Source organism: Leptosomus discolor, chromosome 1 (assembly GCF_034619465.1).
Source record: "Leptosomus discolor isolate bLepDis1 chromosome 1, bLepDis1.hap2, whole genome shotgun sequence".
Taxonomy (NCBI): Eukaryota; Metazoa; Chordata; class Aves; order Leptosomiformes; family Leptosomidae; genus Leptosomus; species Leptosomus discolor.
This window is the reverse complement of record NC_141391.1, coordinates 138,951,919-138,976,858: the sequence shown is the minus strand read 5'-3', so window position 1 is coordinate 138,976,858 and position 24,940 is coordinate 138,951,919. Positions and strand designations below refer to the sequence as shown.

The 24,940-nt window shown below is 39.6% G+C and overlaps 1 protein-coding gene across 6 annotated transcripts in view; it reads right to left on the bottom strand.

Annotated features, from left to right (window-relative positions):
- The window catches only part of LRP6 (LDL receptor related protein 6), a 72,157-nt gene that overhangs the window by 38,545 nt on the left and 8,672 nt on the right, over window positions 1–24,940 (bottom strand). For all 6 annotated transcript variants that reach the window (XM_009950856.2, XM_086466002.1, XM_086466006.1 and 3 more), the window contains exons 2-5: window positions 19,303–19,499; window positions 18,423–18,554; window positions 9,355–9,751; window positions 8,663–8,834 (exon numbers count right to left, since the gene is read on the bottom strand). In XM_009950856.2, the coding sequence (XP_009949158.1) occupies window positions 8,663–8,834; window positions 9,355–9,751; window positions 18,423–18,554; window positions 19,303–19,499 (898 nt within the window). The remainder of the gene's footprint in view (window positions 1–8,662; window positions 8,835–9,354; window positions 9,752–18,422; window positions 18,555–19,302; window positions 19,500–24,940) is intronic.

Below are 24,940 nucleotides of genomic sequence, written 5' to 3'. Positions count from 1 at the left end.
AAATACTTACAAGTGCTGTTTGTTTGATGCAACACATTGACTCAGTTTGTGACACTGCTAATCAAGGATATGATTCTTCACATTCCACCTAAATGTACATGAATCTTACTATATCAGAAAAGTGAAAACCAACACTAATTCATTAAATTTATTTGGCTAAGGAAAAAAAGAAAACAGGCAGCATGTCTCAAAAATAACTCTAGAAGATAGCTAGAAAACCTTCTGGACATTACAGTAGCATTTTTTCAGACTGGGTTTGAGAACTCTGTCTTTTCAACTTGCTGCTTTAAGCAACATAAACAGATTAGACCAGAATGATTTTACTATTATTTACTGCAGCAATATCATACAATTAACACATGTATCTACTATAAGACAGCAGCTTTAAGAGAAGAAAAAAGGGACATCTTGTCTGAATTTTCAGTTTTGTTAGCCTTCCCCTCCAAAAAACCTGGCCTTACCAACTATACTCTCTTTGACTGAGCAATTGAAACTTTAAACTCAGCTTGAGGAATTTATTCTGTCAGTGTTGTTAACTCACTGTTAACAGCATTTTCCCTCAATTCCAAAGTGTTAAGAAATGGTTTAGATATGAAATGGGAAGCCATCTCTTCATTGCAGTGAAATCCTGAGAAATCAGCAGAAGGGATACCTGGAACCCTTTATATTTGCTTCAGAAACCAAATGCCTCCAGCCAACTCCACAATTTCTTACTGTTAATTGTTTTATAATAGCCATTACCAATTTCTACTTTAACAGTTCCCCAGCACCCTCAATTTCCTTTTGAGCTCTAATCATTTTCCAAAGAATTCAAAATATATTTTTCCTAACCATGGACAATATTCCTAATAGGACTGCAGTGAGGATAAATATGTGAAAACAGAATAGAGATCAACTTCATAAATAGCTCTTTCTGTCATGCTACAGACACTGTTATAAGCCCATTTCTTTCACAATAGGACAACTTTCCTAGCTTGCTGATCAATCAATGCCAACAGCAGAATTATTTTATCAGCAATAAAATTTAATTTTAGAAACAATTGGTTGGGTTTTCAGTGGAATGGCTCAAGTCGGGTGAAGTGACAAGCAGGCAGGGAAAGGAGTTTATAACCATTGTGACAATCAAATATGACATCTCCTAGGCAATCTCATGCAATACAAAACCCCCTCCATTTATAAAGAACAGGCTAAGACAAAAAATTGAGCTGAAATGATGAACAGGATGAGATGAGAGGTTTTCACAGAAAAAAAGAGAGGCTCCTCTGAGAAGATTTAGTGGTAAAGCAGGTGGCTATGGAAATTAATTTTGGTACATTAATGCATAAGGTGGAGTGGCAACAGTCAGAGGTTGTTCTGTTACCTGGGCATAGGGTACAAACGAAGTTAACTACTGTGATTTTGCAACTTACCATTTGTCAACTAAGTCTTATGAGCAACCGTACACATGCTTTGCGGGAAGCAAAGATGACTAGCGAAGACCAACCTGAACCCTTCACAGTGGTTTAGGGCCAGTTTTACAAGATTAAGTTCAGCAACTCTAATGCTCTTGCACATGGGCAAAACCCTCTGTTCTCTCCTATTCCTTCCCAAGGTACGTACTTCCAGTACCTTGCCCCAGAACTACTCCTTTTTAATTTGTTCTCTACCCAACTTGGTGCTTTCCAGACTCCTCCATAAACAACCATAATTGATTTTTTTGTAGAGGGAAAAAACATGGAAAGTTTTCTGCTGTTTTGGCAAGTCCAAATGGTTCAGGGAACAGTCCAATGACTGACTCAGCCAGTGCAAAGCTTGGGGAGGGCTCTGGGATACTTTCCACTTTTGGTGGCAGTAAGCTATTAAGTTGATTCAACTGTTCCCTTCACTAAATCACTTCAAGGGACGCTGCATGTTCAAAAGCTTGTTTTTCCACGATATGTATTTACCTGCCTAATAAAAGGTATTAGCTTTGTTATAATCCTTTTCTCACAGACCTTTGCAAAGTTACATCATAAATGGTATCAGAAAAAAAATTAGGTAGGACTACAAAGTCTCAGAGTGAAATAAAAAGCCTATCTGAAGAATGCTGAATAGTTACTGAGAGGGATCACAAGGTCACGTGAGTGCTTCTGAAGAATTCCAGGTCTGAGATCAGTACAATCTTTATTGTACGGTAATGCAGCTAGCTAAGCTTGGGAGAAGAAAATAAAAAAAGCCAGAATATTGGAAAGTAAGGGATAATAGCAGACTGACAAACAGCACTCATCTGAATCAGAAATGCTGAAGATGGTTCAGTATCTCTTCACACCACTCCCCAGCTTGCCTCCAAATATCAAGTATGCCAGGCTCTGTGAGGCCAGATGATGGCTCTAGTTATTTCAGTTTGAGGCATTTTTCTGTTTTCCCTTAGGTATCCAATACTGACTGCCAGTAGAGGCTTGTTACTTTCTAGATGAGACAAAGTGTAAACTAAAATACAATTTCCTAACTCCAATGGGAAAAATCTAGGAAGCACCTATGACACATTAGTGGGATCCAAACGTTGTACTTCAATCAGCTCTATACTGGGCCATTGGGAGCCATGAGGTTCACAGAGCTGTCATTAGCAAAACGAGACCGCTCATTGTTAGCTTGTAAGAAACATCTCTGAATTTCCAACGTGGGAAGTCTCAAGTCAAGCTGCACAGATGCAAGCAAAAACCAAGTCTGAGAAAGGTAAACTTTTACTATTAACGATAACACGCAAAAAGGTTATAGAAGCCAGTGTAACTGTCTGCTTGAACGTGTCTTGAGTGCGGGCATCTGCCCCTGACATGGCCACTCCAGGATCTCCTTAGAGTTAACAGAAAAGAATAGGCGCTTTTAGAGTAGGACCCATCCAACCTATTCTAAACTTTTACTTTAGGGTAAAGCAAGGCACACTGCAGAAGCACTGATTTCTAACATTTTCTATAAAGGCAACATAAGGCAACTTACTGAGCTGAAGGTATCTACATCTCATTAGATGAAAACCACTCACAGATTTCAGGGGGAAACACAGATCTATGACACAAGATCCATTTAAAACTGAATGTTGAAGACTTCTGTAATACCACATAAGTTTCAGGGCAGTAATTTAACTTCTTAGAAAATTACCGTGCTTGGTACCCAGATCACAGCCAGGTTACTCTTGTACAAGAGTTCTGGCTGTATCTACCAAAACCTTCCCTTGGTATCCTTTCTGTTGCAAGGTGCTGGGAATTTCTACCTGTTCCATTAAGCATGACAGTCTGTTGATAACAGATCCTTCAGGACTTCTCCAAAAGCTCATCAACACAAGTGGTTTGTAATGAGTGTCTCAATAATCAAACTTTTCACATTTCATTTTTATTTAGATATTCTCAATTTACCAAAAGCAACAAAAAGTTGACTTTTTAATGTTCCTGAATTGAAACCAGCATGGATGTTTTAAATACGTTTCTTCTTTTTTAACTTTTCAATTAAAACACTTTGAACAGCTGCAAAAGGTACATGCCTAAGTGACAGTTCTGTAGCACCTTGCTCAGAAGCCAAAACAAAAAAGGATTTTTTTTTTTTTTTTTTTAAATAATAACAAGCTTACAATGCCAAAGGTCCTGGCTCTGCATTTGGGGTCCACAGATAAGAGGCTGCTCAAATTCTTGTGTCGGGCTCTTCAACAGTCAGGAGACCTTACTAATACGTGGTCTGTGGCTGTCATTTGTTTGCATTGCAACACAGTTTTCCTATCTTGGTCTGCATCATGAAATTTAATTCTTCCCTAAATTCATTCAGAAGTGCAAAAGAAACCTCCCAAATGGAAATTATACAAAATATAAACTAATTGTTGGGGGTTTTTGTTTGTTTTAAATAAGCCCTTACTCTAATTTCAAAAAAAATCTCTGATTTTCCTTAATGCAGGCCTAGCAGGTGTTAAGAAATAGCAGGGAATTCCCTGAAAAAGAAGGCTTTACATTTCTGAAACTGGGATGGAATAGAGGGATCTGCCCCTACCCTCTGCAGCACATACTTGCTGTTGTTTGCTGAATGAAGTTCCCAAATGCCGCAACTATCCAGATCAGGTGGACAAGGAATTGTAGCCAAAATTAAACAGCAAAGCAACTTCAAGTATTTGTTTCAACTACCTTAATTCTCATATCCGCAAAAGCTAATGCAAGTACACAAAAGCAGCTGTGTTCAACAGCTAGGAATCTAATGGTTTCTGCTTCTCAATTTTCAAGCCTCTGCTTCAAAGCAGAGTGGATGGGGTAGGATCAGTAATCAGGCTTCCAAGTCATCAGCATTTCACAATACAAAGACTAATGCTATGAGACAAAATTTCTCAGTCAGAAAATAAATGGTGAATGCTTAGAAAACAAAATTTCCTTATTAGGGTGGCGGTAAAATTGAGGGAGCTGTCATCGGAGGAAAATGTAGCCCTGCAATTTCAGGATTAGAATATGAATTACAGCATTCTCTAGATGCCAAGCTATTAGCTCCTGGGTCAAAGACAAAAAAGGTCCTCTCTGTTCAAGATTTTTGTTCTCAAAAAAGTCTTAGCAGCATCCACTTTCTGTTGTCCAACAAGTCTGGGTTCTGAAGACTTGTGTGTACTTATGCTGAAAAACAGCAGGGTAGAAGACTTTCCATATTAATCATGAGGATTAGAGACAGTAATGCCAGGCACAGCTAATAGATTTGGGAATGCAGAGACACTTCAAGTTAGAGCTGCACTCAAAAATCACTAGATAATGGTTGGATTTGTATAGGAGGCAGAGAGTCCTTTCTTTAAACTCACCACTAGTAGGTGTAAGTGGGTGTCATCTCTGGCTCTGAGAATGGAGAATAGGAAAGAAGATGAAGAAAGGAAAATGAAGCAAAGACTGAAAAATTGTGAGAAATCAGCCATATCATCATTATTTCCTCTTAACGCATACAGCCACACATGCACATAGCCATTTATAATTGCTTTATCAATACGAGCTTTGCTGACCATTTAAAATCCAACCCATGCCTTAAAACAGGTAGTGTACGTGCCCAGAAGACAAATATTCACTTGAGCAGGAAAACATAAGACCAATTCAACAGAGCAGATCATACATTTTTAACCTCATAGCACGGCAGGAAAATGCTTTAAACCTGTAGCAAGTCAATGAGAAATCTTCCCTACTGGTAAGCACAATAGCAGCCATCCATTTCAATAGAAGTTTATCAGCAGTGAAACCTGACCGAGATAAATGACGAAGCTGTTGAGCCACAGCCTGCTTCTGCCTGCTGCAGGCTGCCAGATAAAATGGGAACAAAAGCTCCCTGCTGTACCCCCTACCAGTCTCCATTAACCCCTGCTGATGCTTTATTATCGTCTGGGGGCTTCAGAACAGCATAGCATGAATCAGTGTGTAAAAAATAAATAATAAAAGCTCATATGTAGCACAAACAAACCAGAAGCATAGCTTGCAAGAAACATTCATTTTGCTAGTGTGCAATTAAATAATGGTTCTGAGGAATTCCACATACTAAAAAAAAGAAAAAAGAAAAAAAGAGAAAAGCACAATGTATGTAAAATCTTATGTGAAAAACTACTTAAAGACAATACAGTGCAGGTACACAAACACGTTTCTCCTGCTTCTACTCCCCCTCCCAAATATATACAAACATGTACAAGCAAAGCAGCGACCAGGCGTATATACTGATGTCTTCATGTTCAATCTTTTGGTCCTGTCACAAATATGTTTTGTTGCACCTCCTCCAGTGTCCATTCTCCAAACGTAAGTTTAAAATATTTACTGAAGGTCAAAGCATCTTCTACTAAACTGATACGAAAAAAACGGATGGGAAGGGCAGGGAAAGTGTTACAAATCTCCTCAGGATTCATGGTTGCCATAGGAGAGAAAGGCAGTGGGAGTAAATGGGAAGACTTGAAATGTTAGTAGTATTTTAGCTATCATGGATTTAGATAGTGTCATTGCAGCCTGAGATTTCTGTAGTCTACCATACCAAAGTCGATCTCGCATAAAAGGTTACAGAGGCCACATAAGATCCTGGAGAAAATTCACTAAGATTCACCAGTAAAGAAAAACTCACCACTACATTTGCATTACTTAGCACATTGGGGGTGAGAGGGGGGGTGGGGTGGGAATCTACTTCAGACGGAACCATTCTCTTGGATGGACACCCCCTCTTCATCCTATAGAGCCTTTCTTAATGCTCTATATTTGCTTTATTAATTACAGAAGCTGTACTGAACTTGCACTCTGATCTATCCCTATCAGAGGTCACTGACTTTCAACCCATTTCTGCCCTCTGAAGTGCAGTTTGCAAGCAGCAATATCACAATTATAAGCTAATGCAACAAACTAACAGAATAAAGACTCCCCAAACCTTCAAGGAATAGAATAGCCTCAACATGGGAAAACAGAGATGCTGAATGCATTCAGTCCAAAGGTCCACACATCCCAGTATCCTGTCTCAGAGAATAATCAAAACTTCCACTTACAGGACAGCATAATAAAGCAAATACTGAAACTTCTCAAGAAGACTCTTTCATTCTACAGCAATTTACAGTTCAGAAGGCAATTTTATTTTCTAGTAAACTGCAATGGAATTCTCTTCCACAGACTTACCTAGTCTTCCCAGTAACACATGTAAGCTTTTAACATCCACAACCATTTCCACAACTTAGCACATGCTGTTCAAGAAACCATCTGCTTTTGTTTGTTCTGCACCCATCACTTGTCAGTATTATTTATGAACGCAAATTTCTTCTATCAAAAAAGGTGTGTGGGGGGAAGTCCTGGTCACCTTATACACAGTTTTCTCGATTTTATAGATCTCTGTGTCATACCCCTAAATTAACACCTTCTGCAATAAAAAACCAATCCAACCCAAATCCTCAAAAAGCCCTGAAATCCAAAAACACCAAAGAAAAACTGTGGGAGAACTTCTTCTCTGTCGCTTTAAAGGTTTTACGCAGGCTTTTTCAAGATTTTCTGCACATTGGTAAGAGTTAACAAATGTTAACTTTTTATAAAAAGCAGCAGCAGTAAAACCATAACTCTAACACTTGGAGCCTCATAGGAAAAAATAACTAGCAATTCTGAAGTCTTAAGATGATAAATCTTCTCCAATGCCCTGCATAGATGTTACATGACAACCTGGAACAAACTCCTTCTGCTGGCTCACATTGGTTTAAAAACAATGAAATGGAAATTGTCCCAGAAGATTTTGTGCCAGATCAGATATCTTCCGTCCTGCCACAGACATTGTAATGTTGGCATAAACATATATCATGTGTGCTAGCCAGTTTGACAGAATTGCAACAGTGAGCTCATGCCTGATCTAGATGAAAATTTCTACCACAAACTCATTCAGCAATGAACAGAATCATTATTAACGAATACGGAACCATGGTCTGAGTAAGACTGAAGAGCATGAAAAATCTCAATGTTTTGGCAAGCACAAGAGTGGAGAACGCCTAACTTTCCTTTTGCAAAAACACATTCAAGTCCAAGACAGTATCAGGTCTGAAGTGCCCAGTCTGTCATAAATAAATCTCTAAGCATAGCTAAGAATTTTTTTCCCCTCTTTTCTCAGAGCTGGCATAATGTCAGGTGAATTATAGACTAAAACTCTTGTTTTCAGGATGAAAATACTACTGCTCCCTGAGGCTCTCCCAAGGAGTGCTTCAAAGCAACTCACCTTGCAGGACTGGAGTTACTTTGACTCTGAAGGAGAACAAACAGTTATGTGACCTTCCAGCACAAGACTATGGCTGCACGTTTACTTATTTGAAGTTGTAAATAAATAAATCTCATAAGGCTAGAGAAGATACTGCGCCTAAGATGATAAACGCTGAAAATTATTTGCGATGGTAAGGAATCACTTAAGGAAAGCTATAATTCATCAAAAGAAAGGTAAGTCTACCAGGTTACAGCGAAGATAGATGGTGCTGGTATGCACCAGGTAGTAGCCAAGTCTCCTGTTTCCAGATAAACTTCTGCCTTTTGATAGCAAATTGAACAAACACTAAACAATACTGTTTTCTCAAAGACTGACAAAGAAATAATAAATGTAAAATTGGCTCCATAAATGTTACATAACAAAAGAAACACAAGATTTTCAACGCTGGGGAGAAGAAAAACAGCTTTTTTTTTTTTTTTCCGATTAAATGATTCAGCAAAACATACAAGAAAGGAAGGAAAACCTATCCCCTAGCTACAACCCTAATAAAACAAGGGAGATGCAAAATATAGAGGATTTGTGAGAGTACAAATAATTATATGTGAAATGAGATTTATTTCTTTAAAATATGTTCTACTAGCATCTAACCTGGGCAGCACAAAGAATGAAAGATAATTTTTTTTAACCTACAACCATTACTCCCAGTAAAAACCTTTTTTTCCCTGATGACCTACGAATTTACTTATTCAACAAATACTTATCATACATTCTTAAAAAGAGGGATCTACTACATGAATATCATTTCCATTTTACACACAGTAAAATGAGAGAAGAATAACAAGTAAGTTGCCTGAAGACAGAAAAGAAACTGAATTGTTTCTTAAAGCATAAATCAACCATTATCCTGTTGCGCTTTTGGGTTACATCAGAATTTGAACACCTGGAAAAGTAGAGTAACTTCATCCTATAACTCCATGGAATTAAATATACAGGTGCAATTACAAACCTCTATTTTGTCTGTTTTGGCATCTCCCCAGTATATTTTGCTTTCTGCATAATCCAATGCCAGTCCATTTGGCCAGCCAAGTGAGGTATTCACCAGCACAATTCTGTCTGAGCCATCTAATGCTGCCCTCTCGATCTTTGGGATTTCTCCCCAGTCAGTCCAGTACATGTACCTGCAAATGAAACAAAATCTTAACAACTCTTATTAATGCAAACTTTCAATATTCACATAGCTTCTTCTGGACTACTGTTCCGCAAAACTACATTGCACACAGAAAACGAGACTTCTAAGCCAAATATATTTCCTTACCTAAGTAAGGATGCCCAAACCATTCAGAAAGCATTGACATGTAAACACACTGTCCCTTTACACAAAACTCCTATATCAGTCTGCTCAGCAAGATATCACAACCAATGCTATTCGCTAGAATAAACAAACAGATCCACACAGCCCCCCCAAATATTTTTAAACAGGAGAATAAAACATAAAGACATATAAAATGACTACCCAGGTGGTCAAAATAGAGTAGTAGTCTCTGTGCCTCACAGCCTTAACTTTCAAAGAATCCCAGTATTTTCATTTTGAAGGCTCAGAAGTTTATCATTGCATCCCATTATCTGCATACAGGTAGACAGACGTATCTTCTTTACATGACTAATATTAAAAAAAAATGCTCACGAACAGCTCCTCACCCAACCATGGGATCCAGCACAATAGCTCTGGGTTCTTCCAGGTCTTCTGATATCAAGATTTTTCTCATGGTCCCATTAAGCCTTGTAACTTCAATACGGTCTGTGCCAGTGTCAGTCCAATACAGATTTCGGGCAACCCAGTCCACAGCAATGCCATCAGGATGTGCAATCTGTGCTGTGACAACAAACTGACTACCTGACCCATCGATGAATGAGCGGCGGATGGCCCTAACTTCATCATCAGTCCAATAGATGTATCCTTCCAGAGGATCAAAATCAATGGCAATGGCATGACGGATGTCGTCCAGAGGCAAAACAATGTCTGTAAAATCTGGTGTGTCTAAGGAAATTCGCCTCAAATCTGTCCGGCGGGCTAGAAGCAGCAGTTCAGTGGCACCTACATGAACAAGGCAAAAACATAACCATCTTAGAAACACTGTGCAGTAAGCCTGTAAATAGTGAACCTGATTCTGTACCATTTGGTATAAGCCAGTCTAGCTACCTTGATTTCAGAGGACCTAATCAAACCGATGGGCACCATCACAGAATTCCACTGAAACGCTTCAAATGTGATGTTATTCTTCCACAGAATAAGTCAGATGTGTTTATAGAGAACATTCAGTGGTCATTTCCTTGTGCAAAATGTATTATGTTGGACAAGTTTTCCATCCATATCATTCTCTCCAAAGGTGCTGAAATAGACATGCAGTGACTATGCTGCTATTTTATGCAAATCAACAGATGGCCTGCGGCCTCTTAGATGAAAAATTAATTATATAAATAATTTACTGACTGTTTGCTGTTGTTGGTATAGGGGACAATCATGATAAACAAGCTGCATGTTTCACAACTCACTTAGAAGGAGAAAAAAAAAATTGTAACACATCATCACAAGTAAATCTCCTTTGAGAAACTCCTATTGGAGGAATCAGATCTGGGAACTGACAACTGTCCAGTGACCACATGAAGCAGGAGGGCTATCAGCTTCTCCCATAGTTGTTGAGAACAAGCTTACCAAAGACATGAAGATAATAAGTGTGTGTCTTATAAAGTCATTTTGAGCTGAAGCATACAAAAGCCTTGCTGTTTTTTAGGTAAAAGTCAGAATCTCAATAACTAAGATCAGCTTGCACTGCAGAAGATGTTCTCACACAGGGCAGCACAAGCCATGTAATGCTATACATGCTGGGCATCTGATTAATGACACATACACTTATTGTCTAATTCATTCTCACTTCATTTTCTATTCTATGTCACTACATTTCAATGTAAGGAAGAATAAACAACGACCACACCCCATTCAAATTAAATTGATTTATCAGTTTGGAATCTCAGGATGGTAAGAGCAGCTCAGGCCTCAGGGAAGCCTGAGCTAAGGTGAAAAATGTGTGCATCCTAAATTCAGGGGAAGTGTGTTGCGATGGCTCCCCTCAAACAGTGAGGGGAAAGGTTTTGGCAGGGACTGATGTAGGTGTGAGGATAGAAGAGCAAGAGGGAAAGGAGGGAGGTGGGGAAGGTTTAGGAAGATAAATGCATCAACACCACAGTGAAAAAGAGCCATCACCAAGCCACATTCTGTCCATGTCTTGAGCTTGTTCTTACAGAGGTATAAATAAGGGCTAGAAGACTGAAAGAGCAACAACTAAATCAACTAGGTTGCTGATGAAAAAAGAATTTTTGGTGTCCGATGCCAAATGTATTTTTTTAAAAAGTCACTAACAGTTTCTGCTAGATGAAACCTCACTGCATGCCAAACTTTGGAGAGATGCTGAAGCAGCCATTGCTTCATTTACAGCAAGTTTAACACACTAAAAACATCTAAGACACTTTCACAGTGCTGCAAGAAACAGCATCTTTCAAGAACTGAAGTTGAGAATACTATTACTAGTGTTCTTGATTGGTAGTCTAGAATGGATTAAGATCAGGTTTGGGATCCTCTATCCTAAAACACCTCGTGTTCAGAAACACATGTACACACTACTCAGTTGTTGTTCTAGTGAACAATTCTTATGTATTAATTAATATCAGGAAGGCAGAACCTATAATTACATGTCTATGTATCCCTCAAAATAAAATAAAGAATGTGATACAGTAAATGGAAAAGAGGCATATTAATAAGATCTTTTTTATAATTACAGAAGTAACTAATCTTGCCACAGCAGTCTATGTGTACAGCTGTATGCGTTGCTACTAAGTACGTCAAACAATTCAGCATCAAGATCCAAGCATTCAGATGCATTATGGTCATGTAAAATAATACATAGCTAATCCCAACAATTTAGGTTCAAGTAAGAAACAAATCCCTAGTACTTTCTTTCTTACCAACTTACCTTTTAGACAAAACTATGGAAGTCCTACTGAAAACACAAACAATACTATCTTTTTTTTGCATTATCTAGTAAAACTAATGTTGAGAAAATGCACTAACCTCAGATTTCTAAAACATTAGAAAGCTATATATAGTCTACCATATACAGAAAAAGTGTAAGGCATAATTTAAAAATAATTTGTGTGCTCTAGCTAAAGTTGACAGTCATTTTGAAGAACCAATGCCAGGTCCCCAGAAAGATGGTTGAGTATAACCATGCCTTTGCTGAAGCTCACCCTTAAAATTGACCAATTGACCTTTCAGTTCTTCTTGAAGAGTACCCATTTCAACAGCTTCAATATCCTGCTTTCAGGTTGCAACACTGTTCAGTCAAATAACCCACTGTGTCTAAGCTTCCATTCAGCATTGGGCAATGACTGGCTTTCAGCTAACCAGTGTTGCACTCTGGATCCCTGAGCTAAGAATTTCATGGTCTTTATCTGAGGGCTTGGCTAACATTCCAGCCCCCAATTAAACACCACTCTGCACCCCTCCAGTCAAGCAATAAAAAGTTTAAAGCTTACTTTAGAGCTATTACCCACCCATTTGCAAACTGACACCTCAGCTGCTTAGTTAGATCACCAGTCATTCTGTTCAGGGGAAAGAAACCGAGTAGCAGAGAAGCATCTCATCTCAAGGTAGGTTAAGGGAAAGATCACTCTGAATGCCTTCAGGCTTGTCCTGACAATAGCAAAAATAGCAAATGCCAGAGGTGGGCACATCAAGGGACCGATCCCATTACCACCTTGACAGCAGTCAAGGAAAAGAGGTGGTCTCAAAACTAAACCAAACAATTTGCTTTTGTGGCAAACATCAGCTGTACAAAGTTTACCTGGCTAGGCACTGACCACCACTCAGTCAGAAGACTGCTCAAGGTACTCAAGGTTGCCAAGGCATAACAGAATCAATCGATTTTGTTCACTTCCATTCCAAAGATCAGTTATGATGCAAAAGCTAAAATGTGACAGCAGGATCTCCAGACATCTTCACTCTGCCTCTCCAAGAAAAACCCTGCCTCTCATGATAAGCATGATGGAGAATATAATGGGTACAGAATCCTATTTCAAAAAAGAAGAACGAAAAGGCAGGAAAAGACAAGGCAGGTTGCATGCCAGCATAACTTTGTTTTTTTCCTTTTCAATTTATCGGGACTTACTGGGTGACTGGAATGAGCTACAAACATCCAAAACACCTCAAACCTCAACTGGCTCAAACGCTTTCAAAAGGTGCATGGAGGCTGCAACCAGAGCTCGGACCTCAGCACATACATGAGGACCTGAGGCAGTTTTTCCTCTAAACACCTCAGACTGCACATACAAGGATGAAGTGGCCTAGGTGAACACACAGGGGACGTGGAGCAGAGTTTACTGCCCACACTGCTGTCTTCTCTCTAACTACTATTGATCTCTGTTGCACCCCACGCAAGCATGACTGTAGACACAAGTTCATCCCAAATAGAGTGCTGGGTTTGAGGGCACAGACCACTGAGGGTGTGCTCATAGCCTTCAAACCACAGTGCACAAAGTTCCCATGCAAACACTTGCAGGCAGAATAAGCATATGGCTGTCCCATATCTAAAGTCAGGGCCTTCTGCCTACCCTCTGTGCTGTTCTTCCAATCCAAAGTGATCTTAGCAACTCACAATTCATTTAAAAAAAAACCAAAAAACAAACAAAAAAACCCCCCACCATAAACCAAAAACCTCCCAAACTATCCAGATTGGGGACCAAGCTCAAGATTCTTCTTAGCAGTGCTTCAAGTCATGGGGTATTCAGGAGAGTTAGCAATTTTTCTAAAATCAAGTCCCTTACTTAAGATGTCTAAATATGGACATAAAAGCTTCACTCCAGCCTCTTATTTTTGAGAGCTTTAGCCTACTTTTATTAAGTACTTTGAAAGCTGGGATTACAAGCTCACGGATGGTGCATTACATTAGTCCTGGAACTAATACTTTCCTCAAAAAGTCTCTATTAAAACCTAAAATAATTTAAATCTATGTGCTAGCTGAAGTGAAGGGAAGGGGGAGAAAAGGGAAAACAGAACGAGCATGCAGCTACATGCAATGGCATAGCTTTAAGGGTCCTGCTAACCTTTACAATTAATTAAATCTTCTCAATGATATACAGGCCTCGGTCATTTGTAAGTTACTGCACTTTAAAAACATCAGTAGTTGCTGAGGCTAGTATAGCTACACAAACACGTGCTCAGGAATTCATACATAAGAAGTGCTAGACCTAGGACGTATATAATGCACTCTCTATATCTGAGAAATCAACATTATTAATACATCCTCAATAGAATTACCACACATTTGACTAAAATATTTCTTTCCTAAATGTCTTTCCCCAGTTGTAAAGTCACTACTGTCAGATAGCCCCTGATACTGTAATACAAACAAGACTTTTTCATCTAGACAAGCTCAACCTTAAAACTACAGAGACAAAGGACATGCATCTGAACCTAATCATATAATTTTTCTTTCCTTTAAAAGACATGAAAGAATTAAGGTCTTAAATTACCATCTAGAGCTGTGCAGTCAAATCAGGATTCTGACTATTCCCGACAAAGCAAATTACCCACAGGGCAACCCTAAATTGCAAAAGAAAGTGCAAGTTTCTGATTACTTCCTCCTGGCTTATGAGGGACATAGGATGTGAGTGTCCATGGGCAAAATAAAGACTCTTTCCCTGGAAGAGAACGGAATGGCCAAAGCAAGGCTGAAATGAAAGTCCGAAACAGTGCTTTTTCTTCATGAGGGAACTCGCATCTCCTTGCTCAGCTCAAGTCACCATTGGTTTTCTCAGTATAAACCACACCTTGTTGGTATTCGCAAACATGGAAAATAAGTAAAATTCACTACAGGCAAAGACAGGAGCTGAGAACAGGGATATATTTGAGCACAAGTAAGATTGGAACTCCAATGACAAACTCTTAAGACAAAACTAAATTTTCTTATAAAACCAACTATCAAACAGTCATTTAAACATAGCACTGCCTAACTCAGAACAGCAGTGCCTATAATACTGAAGAAGAGAAATCCCAGTATGTCCTGCAGAAAAGGACAATAAATTACCAAGAACACAACAACAGCAGGTAAAATCTCTCTGGTAGAAGTGCCTGGGTGCTCAGACAGGACTCCAGATGTTACTGACAGAGGAATAGGTGGCCATGAAAGCTGCTTATTCTGCCTCTCTTTCCTTTGAGGGACAGGGATTTACAAGCTTTCACCTAGGCAATGGGGGAGCTAAGAGCTTGCTACAAGCCCACATCTCAGTGACATAATTTCTATTCCTCTTACAAAACAAAACAGTTAAGATATTAACAACCAGCTAGTATTATCAGTTACTAGAAAACCAGCTAATTTTATTCCAGGTTATCACCCTTTCCTGAAACACTATGAAGAAGTGTTTCTAAATGGGGGGGGGGGGGTGGCATTATATTCCTAGCTCTCACAAGAAATGGTAAAACTCCTCTAAGGTGTGATTAAAAAAACCCTACAAAACCCGGAGAAACTAACACTGGGAGAAAGGGGAGGGAGGAAAAGATTTCCTATAAACCAAGATTATTCAAAAATGCTAGGTTGCCATGGAAACTGCTCAGGGAGGGTCAGCCAGCCTCACCTTTGGCTGCAAGGATCATCTGTCAATGCCAAAGCACTGCAAACACCACAAACACACACTCAAAATTCACCCGTCAAAATCTTTCCAGTCCAGGCCAGTGCTCTCAACAGCACAGCACGAAACGCAGTTCTCTCCTCAAAGAGGCTCCTTTCAGCATGAAACAATTTAATTTAGGAACCAGTCTGATTTTAGTTTACTGCTAGAAGACAAAACAGTCTTAAAGGAGAGGAACTCAGCCTCATTTTTCACCTTGCTTCACCTGTAAGTCGCCCCTCCCTCCTTCCTTCCCCCATAGTCATGTACATGTTCTAATTGTAAATGGAGATTTAATCACTTGGGTGTTTCAGCATAATAGATATATATTGAAATGATCCAAGGTAAAAATATTCAGTTCTCAGGGTTCAGCTCTATTTTCACAGCAGATATAGTAAACAGGCAAGTACAACGGGAAAAAAAAAAAAAACAGCCCAAGAAACCAGAACCAACCTCCCCAACCCACACACCTGAACAAGAGAAAATAAATTTACTTCCCCAGGGTCACTGAGCAGCCTAAGAAAGGAAGACAACACACAAACACGTAGAGATTTACATCTCAAAATCTGGTCTGTGGCTAGTCTGGCTCTGTTCGACTCCCGTCCTTGAATCAATAATTGCAGCCTTCACAACTGTGAGAAGAAATTCCAGCGAATCTCTGCCTTGAAGAACTCTGGAAAGTTGTAGGTCACTCACAAAAGCCCTAAGCCTACCACTTGCACCTCTCTTCAGTGAGAGGACTGAAAAACCAGTTAAAAATTATTTCATTGTTTTGGGGTAAGCTTAGCTCTAAATGCTGAACCTGAAGCTCCCTCATGCTCCTCCCAGAAGTTAGCTCTGCAGAGGATCATTGAACTTAAGTGAAACCGATGGATCTGATGCATAGTTTGAGTAGGTTGTTTCACTTGGGTTATGTGCTAAATCGTTCCTAAGTCCAAGAAGCAGTGGTATGCAACACTCACTGAGCTAAATAAACACAGACTCAATTTTCTCCCCCCATCCCCACCCATTTTTCTTCTTGAAAAGGGAGGGGCAGGGTGTTTTGGAAAGACACAATAGCAGAATGGTGGTTAAAAATGCAGCATTATATTGGCAAGCATGAGATAAATAAATGTTCCTGTATAAAGTTTTATGCATACAAATGGAGAACATGCTGTAGTAAATTGGTTAACAAAACTTCTGATCAAGCGGGAGCTGTATTTTGTGAGCCAAATATATTTTATGGCTGACTGAGAACATACAATTTGGCTTCTCATGTCTTCAGGGAGTGTGAGAAAGACCAACAATTATAAATCCTGAGACACAAGGAATGGCTGAAAAAGTAAACTGATGATTTTGAGTACCTCTGTGTGAGAAGTCCTTTTAATAAGGTTTCGGGGCTTTTTTTAAATACCATTCCCCTACTTGCCTCTGGTAATGTACTTTGATACACTAGGAAGGTCCCATTCAGCACCTCAGCACAGGGCAGTTAACCTGTGTAGTAGCTTGCCTCCATGAGGACATGGAGCTGAACCTGAGCAGTGGAGCAGGCGCTTCTGTGATACAACGACCTGTTCCTTGGAACACAGCACATGGGGAGCAGAAAGATACAGCCCCTCTTGCCTGAAGTCCCTGGCCCTTTTCCCATCAGCAGTAAGACAAGGGGAAGCAATTTCTCTCTCTCGATTTCTCCAGGGCTTGTTCCAACTGTTGTCCTTAGTCCTTCAGCCTCCGCTGCCTTACCTTTCTACCTCTTCTTGGCAAGTGACCAAACTTTCACCACCCCCTGTCCCCTAAGTGGGCTTTTTGTGCAGCTCTGCTTTTGGAAATGTGCCTGTATTGGGTACCAATTACTTTAGCTATCTGCTGCCATAAAGGATTTATCTGTGTGTATCAAGTATTTTTAAAAAAGCACAGAGTCATACTCTGACTAAATATGACCAACCCATAGCAGTATTATTAAAGCTTGTTCCTTGTACTGGCAGAAATGGAAGAAAAACATCTTGTGCATGTATTGGTAAATTCTTACGAACAACCTTGCAAGGCTAAATTGGGAACTGCTTTTGACTTTTTCGCATAAAAGCAGCAATTTATTTTAACAAGGTTCACAAAGACACAAATAGCCACACAAAAATAATCAGCAGAGAGCATGAAATAGCATGAAATTAAAACATTGAACAGTAGCTGACAAGCCTAGAATTTTTGAAATATAAAATGAGAATATAACTAAAATTATTTCTCTATACATTTTATTTAGCCTATTTACAGTAAGTTCTGCTGTAGCTATTTCTTCCTCCATTTACCTGTCATACAAAGATGATCTGCATAAAAGATGGTTATTTATGAGCAAGCTAATTATCTCCCAGTGTTTATTTTGATCCTGTTAATGTACTACAGCAACCACAGCACATCACAAGACCTATACTTACAAAATGTAACAATTTAAAATCACACACATTATCCCACAATGAGACACCGAAAGCAGTTTTGGGTGGGCCCTTGCAGCCCTAAGTCTCAATCATGTCTTGAATTTTAAGTCTGAAACACTTTCAACACCTCTAAAACATGCTATTCTTTTCAGTTCCTCTGTACAAATGTAGGTGTCTAACTTTATGCTTGTGAACTGAAAGATATTTCAGATGTATGTGTATATAATAAATGGACATCAGATCTTAAACAAAATAATTGTGTTTATCATACAATCCTATTAGCCAAATACTAATTAATGAACAATAACGTCAGAAACATTTTGGAGACAGAGGAGGTTGGTATCATTTTCTCTACGAAAAAAGAACAGAAGTCCCAAACAACTTGCAGGGAATTAGTGACAGAGGCAAACTTGCAACCTAAATTTTGTAACTGGAGGTAACCTGCTTTTCAGCCATAATTCTTTCTTTTTTGAAAAGTAGAGGGCATTTTCCAGTCCCTTTTATCTGTACTGCAAAAGCATGCATGATTTCACAATTTGCCACCCCTAATGTGCATTATATAGAGAAGCTGGAAGAACCCCTTTCCCTCCAAAAACTATTTTGTGCTTAATCTAAAAGGATTTTAAAATAAAAGCCTACCATCTTTGCAGGTCTTTCCATTCTCAAGAAGTTTCACACCAGTGGGACATGCACACTGATAAGAGGGCTTGGTAGGAGACATCAAACACAAGTGGGAGCAGCCACCATTATTAATTCCACATGGGTTTGTAGCTGTTAAACATAAATCACACAGATTAATGCTTCTGATAACGAATGACCTCATCTTATGTGTTAAGACACATACGGCATTTAAGTGGTAGAACTGGTGGCAGCAACACAGATTAAAGAAGGAAATGATAAACACAGAACAAGGAAAAATTAATTCCAAGTGTTGAGTAGTGGGGTATTTATAGTACCAAAATGCACAGATATTGAATGTTTCCTTTCTTGGGGAAATAGCACTTAGCTCTAAACAAGAGCCTTATTTCAGGCTCTGCTCTTCTCATTTTCACAAACTATTCAGCATGTCAGTGCTGAATGTATAGTACATTGTATATATAAAACCAAAATGCAAACACAGTAAATTAACACAATGGTTAAGACAGTGGTTATTACACAAAGCTAGTCTTGCTTAATGTCAGCTGCCAAATTAACACTACTTTCCATTCAGGAACTACTACTTGGAAAAAATAAAAATACCATGTTGCCTAAAGTTATGGTACATGAAACAGAAAAAGGAAGATGACAACAGAGTAAATGTGGCAGGCAGAAAAAGAGCAAGAGATGGTTTTTTTGCACTAAAAAAAAACCCCAACATAGAGAATATTTGGTTTCTCTTCGGGTCTTTTCTCAATCTCTGCATTGGAAAAATTGCATCATGACATGAGTGAAGCCACCCACCGCCATACAGAAAGACTAATTAAGATTTTTGCAAATCAGTTCCAACTCGCAGTTAAAAAAAGAAAGCAAGACAGCTTACCATTTGGCTGCCTCTTTTGGCTGAAAACGTGGATATCCATGGGAGAGAAGATGTTGGAATGTATTTCACGCAGGTCCTCCCCAGAGTACTTGCTGCAGGCCAAGATCGAATGTGTGTTCCAGTCAGTCCAGTACAACGTGTCCCCAAACAGCGTCAAAGCAAAAGGATGTGGAAGGGAGCCTTTAACCACTGCTTGCCTAACAGAGTACAGGGAAGAAAATTAACACTCAAACACAATTCATGCTACAGTTTTGCTTAAACATAGCTTTCATGAAAAGAAGTTTTATAGTGTAAGTACTGTTGATTAGAACTTTCTATTTATTTATGGGGAACAAATATAGTGCCCTCCCTTTGGGGAATGATATGGGGGAACAACACAGGAGTCCTATTTCCAGGCTGCCTACTGGTGCTGAGATGGCCAAGAGATGCCAAGTGAAATCCTTACTCAGGTCTGTGGCTATTTCTTAGCACTCTTTAACACTCAATACCTGTGGGGCAGTACGTCACTACGTGCAAGCGGGGAGAATGCCAGCTGATTTTATGCAAGTCTGACTGCTACCCGCTGATTTATGATCTCCATCATTTTCAGCCTCAGCAGATTTCAAACTGAGACAGCATTTGGTCAATTAGCAGTCCATCCATCTCTTCCAGTTTCGCTTTTTTGAACCATCAGAAAAAATACTCTAATGGCAAATAGCTTCACTATAAAGAAATCCTTAAAGTTACTTTTCATGATTCATTATTATGAAAATTATTAAGGTATTGTTTTTATTATAAGCAATGCCATTAAAGAGAGTTCTACTGATCTTCTGCCATGGTAATGGTATCATTTCTGAGCAAACTGGGTCACCGCCTGTCTCCAGGTTCATAAACAAAATTAAAGAGTATACCCATATATTTTATGTATATATACAAACACATGCTCATTAGCCATCACAAAAATGCAGTACAAACACTACTGAAGACAGTTTTTCCAGGTTCTTGTGATGTAGAAACTAATTATCTGTACCCAGGTTCCTCAGAACTGGAATTAAGTAGCTCAATTCTTATGGTTATTTTATTCAGAATCACAGAAAAACTTAGGATGGAGAGGACCCTGGAGATCACCTGGACCAACATTCTGCTCAAACCAGGGCCACATAAGCACCATTTACAAAACTGCTTCTTCCCACCTCCTTTCTTCTTAACTCTGTGGGTACACAAGCTCCCACTGAACAGTGGAGATGACCGTCCCTCTCCCGGACTGCAAGTATAAAGGACCAACACACAGCTCTACTCTTTCAACTATAGGGTAGGCTATGATCAGCAGGTTCCCAATTTTCTTCTTGCAGGGAAGAGAGTCATTATCTGTATATTTACTGAGAAAACACCCCCACACTGTATGCATCACTTCTGCAAAGACGTTGGTAACTGAAGTGGTTCAGTAGAGGACAAAAATACTCTTCTTTTCAAAATATTTTCTGTTATAATATAACAGAAAAGTATATTAAAGCAAGAAACTTGAAGGTGTCTTCTGCCAATGATTCTGAGTACAAAGAGACTGCAGTCATTACTGCTCTTTCACCTTAGCTTCTGCAAAAAGATGCATTATCTTTAAAGCTTCTATTTTTTTTCTGCTCCTGAGAAAAACACATACGTTCCCTTACTTGTCACTCCAGTGTTCCAATTCCACACCAAACAAAATTATCTATTTCTTGATATTTTGCACTCAAAAGTAGGACATATTATTTTTTCTTTCTTATCTCTGTCTGGAGTCAGGTATATATTGCTTCTAATTAAATGTACCAACTAAGCATCTTACAAAAGACTATTTAATATAATTTACACCTGAAACCTACCAGCCAAACGGTGAAGCCAGAATGACACAATACACTTCCTTAGCAAGAATAAAGACATTCTAATTCTGTAAATATTTTTACCAACCCCACCCCCAAACCCTAAATGCCTTCAGATTTGAATAATTTTATTTATGCAGACTTGGGAGACTAAGTCTTTATAACAAATTTATGACATTTATCATATGGGGTAGAAGTAATAGAAGTCCAAAGCTCTCACTATAACCAAACCTGCACCAAAGACAGCATTCCCACGCACAAGGGAAGTCACATTTTTCTGAAGCATTTTGACTATCTTGCAATTCACTTAAAAAAAAACCCAGAGGATTTTTAAATGCCATTAGTAACAACCATTCCTAGTAGGAATATATCTTTGAGTACAATAGACACTGTTAGACGTGCCCAACTTCTGGACAACCATCTATTCATATCACAATGTGTAAGATGAACTGTGACCCTTATTTAAACCAGCCCTTACTTGGAGCTATTCAGGAGCACTTCATTTGACTGCACTGCCAGCCACAGACTTGAAGCGATTACTCTTAAACTTGCATAATTTTTCTCAGCATGTATAAGGTACCACCACATGAAAATGGCTTTGGGCCCAAACACAACAGCATGTATTTCTTGCATTTCATTAAGATGAGTATTACCAGTAACACGTACTCCATATCCCCTGTTTCCAGCAAGCCATTACAAGGTGATAGCTAATTTCCAATCAGCAAAACCAGCAGGGCTTTTTTTCCCCATCCAAAAACACTCCACAGGCTGCACTGTCAGCCTTGCTGAACAGCAGCTGCATGATGTGTGTCAGCAAACAAGCAGTGGCCGAGTTGCACTAAACACGCCTCCACAGCCTAATGGGGGGGGGGGGCGGGGGTGGAAAGGGCCGGAGAGCCAAGGTGCTACAAAACAGGAAAAGGAAGGGGAGAAAGAGCAAGAAATGTCCTTCTGATGGCTGCTGTGAAGGAGTTATGCTTCAGCGCGGTCTGCATTAGGAACTGCAGAGCTCTGGTTTTGGTGGGTGAGGAGTTCCGACTTCTGCCTTGGTTGATTATTTATTAAATACACACGGGTGAATGAAGGGGACCAGAACGTCACCCGTAGCTCTCAGCTGGCACTTCCCACCTACACTGTGTTTCACAAGCACCCACGTGGGGTTGGGAAGCAGCCAGGTCTCCACGTTTCTGGCCTCACTAATAACACCACTGACCTGGGTACCAGGTATGGTGCTGCAAGTGTAGTTGGACTGACATGACCTGACAGCTCTTGGGTGGCAATTACCTTCAGCCTCTTCATTATCATCCCAGCTTGATTGAAACAAGCAACACAACTGCAAAAAGCACTACGTCCTACTATCCTTCACTAAGCTCTTCAGTTCCTTCGAACTGCTGTACTTGTATCATTAGTTTTGTTAAAAAGAGACACCAGAGACTATGAGAAAGTGCAAGATGAGGATAAGGAATAATGTTATTTGTGCTGGAGATGTCTCTAGGGCTTCAATAACATGCAAACTGGCTATGTATTAGATGGCAGTAAGAACACACTAACTTTAATAATCTTCCCTGTGCCAGGCATATAATCACACAAATCTGCTTAAAAATCTTAATGGCTATTGACATTTTAAATGTCACTGTCTCTACCCTGTTTAGTTGGCTGGGAAGGAAACGCAGAAGGGGACAGCAGAGAAGGAAGGTGGAAAGAGAAAGAGAGAGAAAACAAGCAGTTTCCACAGAAATCAAATTCCATCTGTGCTGTGTGACGTGATTTCCTAAATATACTATTTATATTTATAGTATCATCATGATAATCAGAGATGCAATTACAATAAAAACTTATCATAGTAAAGAGTTCTCTACTGCCTGAAGAAAATGTAGATCCAATTTAAATACATTCACCTTTGTTCCATTCTTATTCTGTTAGAGGCCCGTGAAATAATTTGTAAAGATAAAAGAAACAAATAATAAACAAGTTAAAGCATGCATTAGAAAAGGGGCTACTGAACTCTGAAAAGGAATACATATATGAAAATTCATCAACAACCTACCCAGTTTCATACTAACAATGACAAAAAAGCTCATGCTTCAGGATAATATGCACTTTAAACAGACTAAACTCACTTGAAATAAAAATTAACAATAAAATGACTAAAAAAGATCAACTTTAATTTCATAACCTTTATCACAATCAGGATTTCCTCAGTCTGCTTTTATTTTTTTTCAACTTATACTAAGATTCAAATCCAAAGCTAGATTATATCTATGAAATTCAAGAATTCTTCCCACCAAAAAAAAGGCACTAAAAATTAAGATAACAGAAATTTAAAATATCATCAGAATTGTGATTTTTTTTTTCTCTAGAATTTTAACAGAGAATGTTTTATATCCAAACTTAATAGCATTTATCCGTAAAAATAAACAAAACCCAATCAGAACACCTGCAGAAAACTGGGGGTACTTTAGACATCCTGGCCTGTACATCTCTAAACGATTAACACTCCAGCGTCACAGTAGCAAAACTCTTTTCAGGTGACCTTTGAGGCTGCCCGTGCTTTATGTCCAGGGCAGGGTGAAAGAATTTTCACATTATGTTTCAGTCCATTTCTCCGTGTCCCTCTGGAGGATCCCATACCTATTACCAACTCTTATGCAATCCGAGAATGAAAAAAAAATCTACTGTTGTAGCCGTGTTTGCAATCCCATTTCAAATACAACTGTGAAGACTGGGAAAAAATGAAGGTAATTCATTTGAATACTATATTCTCAAATGCTAAAAGGTGAATATAAAACTGTATTAAAGCTCTCGCTTATGCCTCTAAACTCCACTCACCCAAAATAAGAAGGGTAAGTAAAGATGTATGATGAAAATGAAGGATTGCACCCTCAGCAAGTTTGCCGACAACACCAAGTTGTGTGGTGAGGTTGACACGCTGGAGGGAAGAGAGGCCATCCAGAGGGCCCTTGACAGGCTGGAGAGGTGGGCCCAGGCCAACCTCATGAAGTTTAACAAGGCCAAGTGTAAGGTCCTGCACCTGGGTTGAGACAATCCCAAGCACAGAGACAGGCTGGGCGATAAGTTGATTGAGAGCAGTCCTGGGGAGAAGGACTTGGGGGTGCTGGTGGATGATAGGATGAACATGAGCTGACAGTGTGCACTTGCAGCCCAAAAAGCCAATCACATCCTGGGCTGCATCAAAAGAAGTGTGGCCAGCAGGTCAAGGGAGGTGATTCTGCCCCTCTACTCTGCCCTCATGAGACCCCACCTGGAATACTGCGTCCAGCTCTGGAGCCCCCAACACAAGACAGACCTCAAGCTGTTGGAGTGAGTCCAGAGGAGGGCTACCAAGATGCTCACAGGGTTGGAACATCTTTCCTACAAGGAGAGGCTGAGACAGATGAGCCTGTTCGGCCTGGAAAAGAGAAGACTCTGGGGAGACCTTATAGTGGCCTTCCAGTACCTGAAGGGGGCCTACAGGAAAGGTAGGGAGGGACTTTTTACAAGGGCCTGCAGTGATAGGATGAGGGGTGATGGTTGGAAGCTGGGAGAGGGCAGATTTAGACTAGATACAAGGAAGAAGTTCTTCACCCTGAAGGTGGTGGGACACTGGAAGAGGTTGCCTGAGGAAGTTGTTGATGCCCCGTCCCTGGCAGTGTTCAAGACCAGGCTGGATGGAGCCTTGAGCAACCTGGTCTAGCGGGAGGTGTCCCTGCCATGGCAGGGGGGTTGGAACTAGATGATCTTTGAGGTCCCTTCCAACCCAAACCATTCAATGATTCTATGATTATTCTATGATTCTATGATTA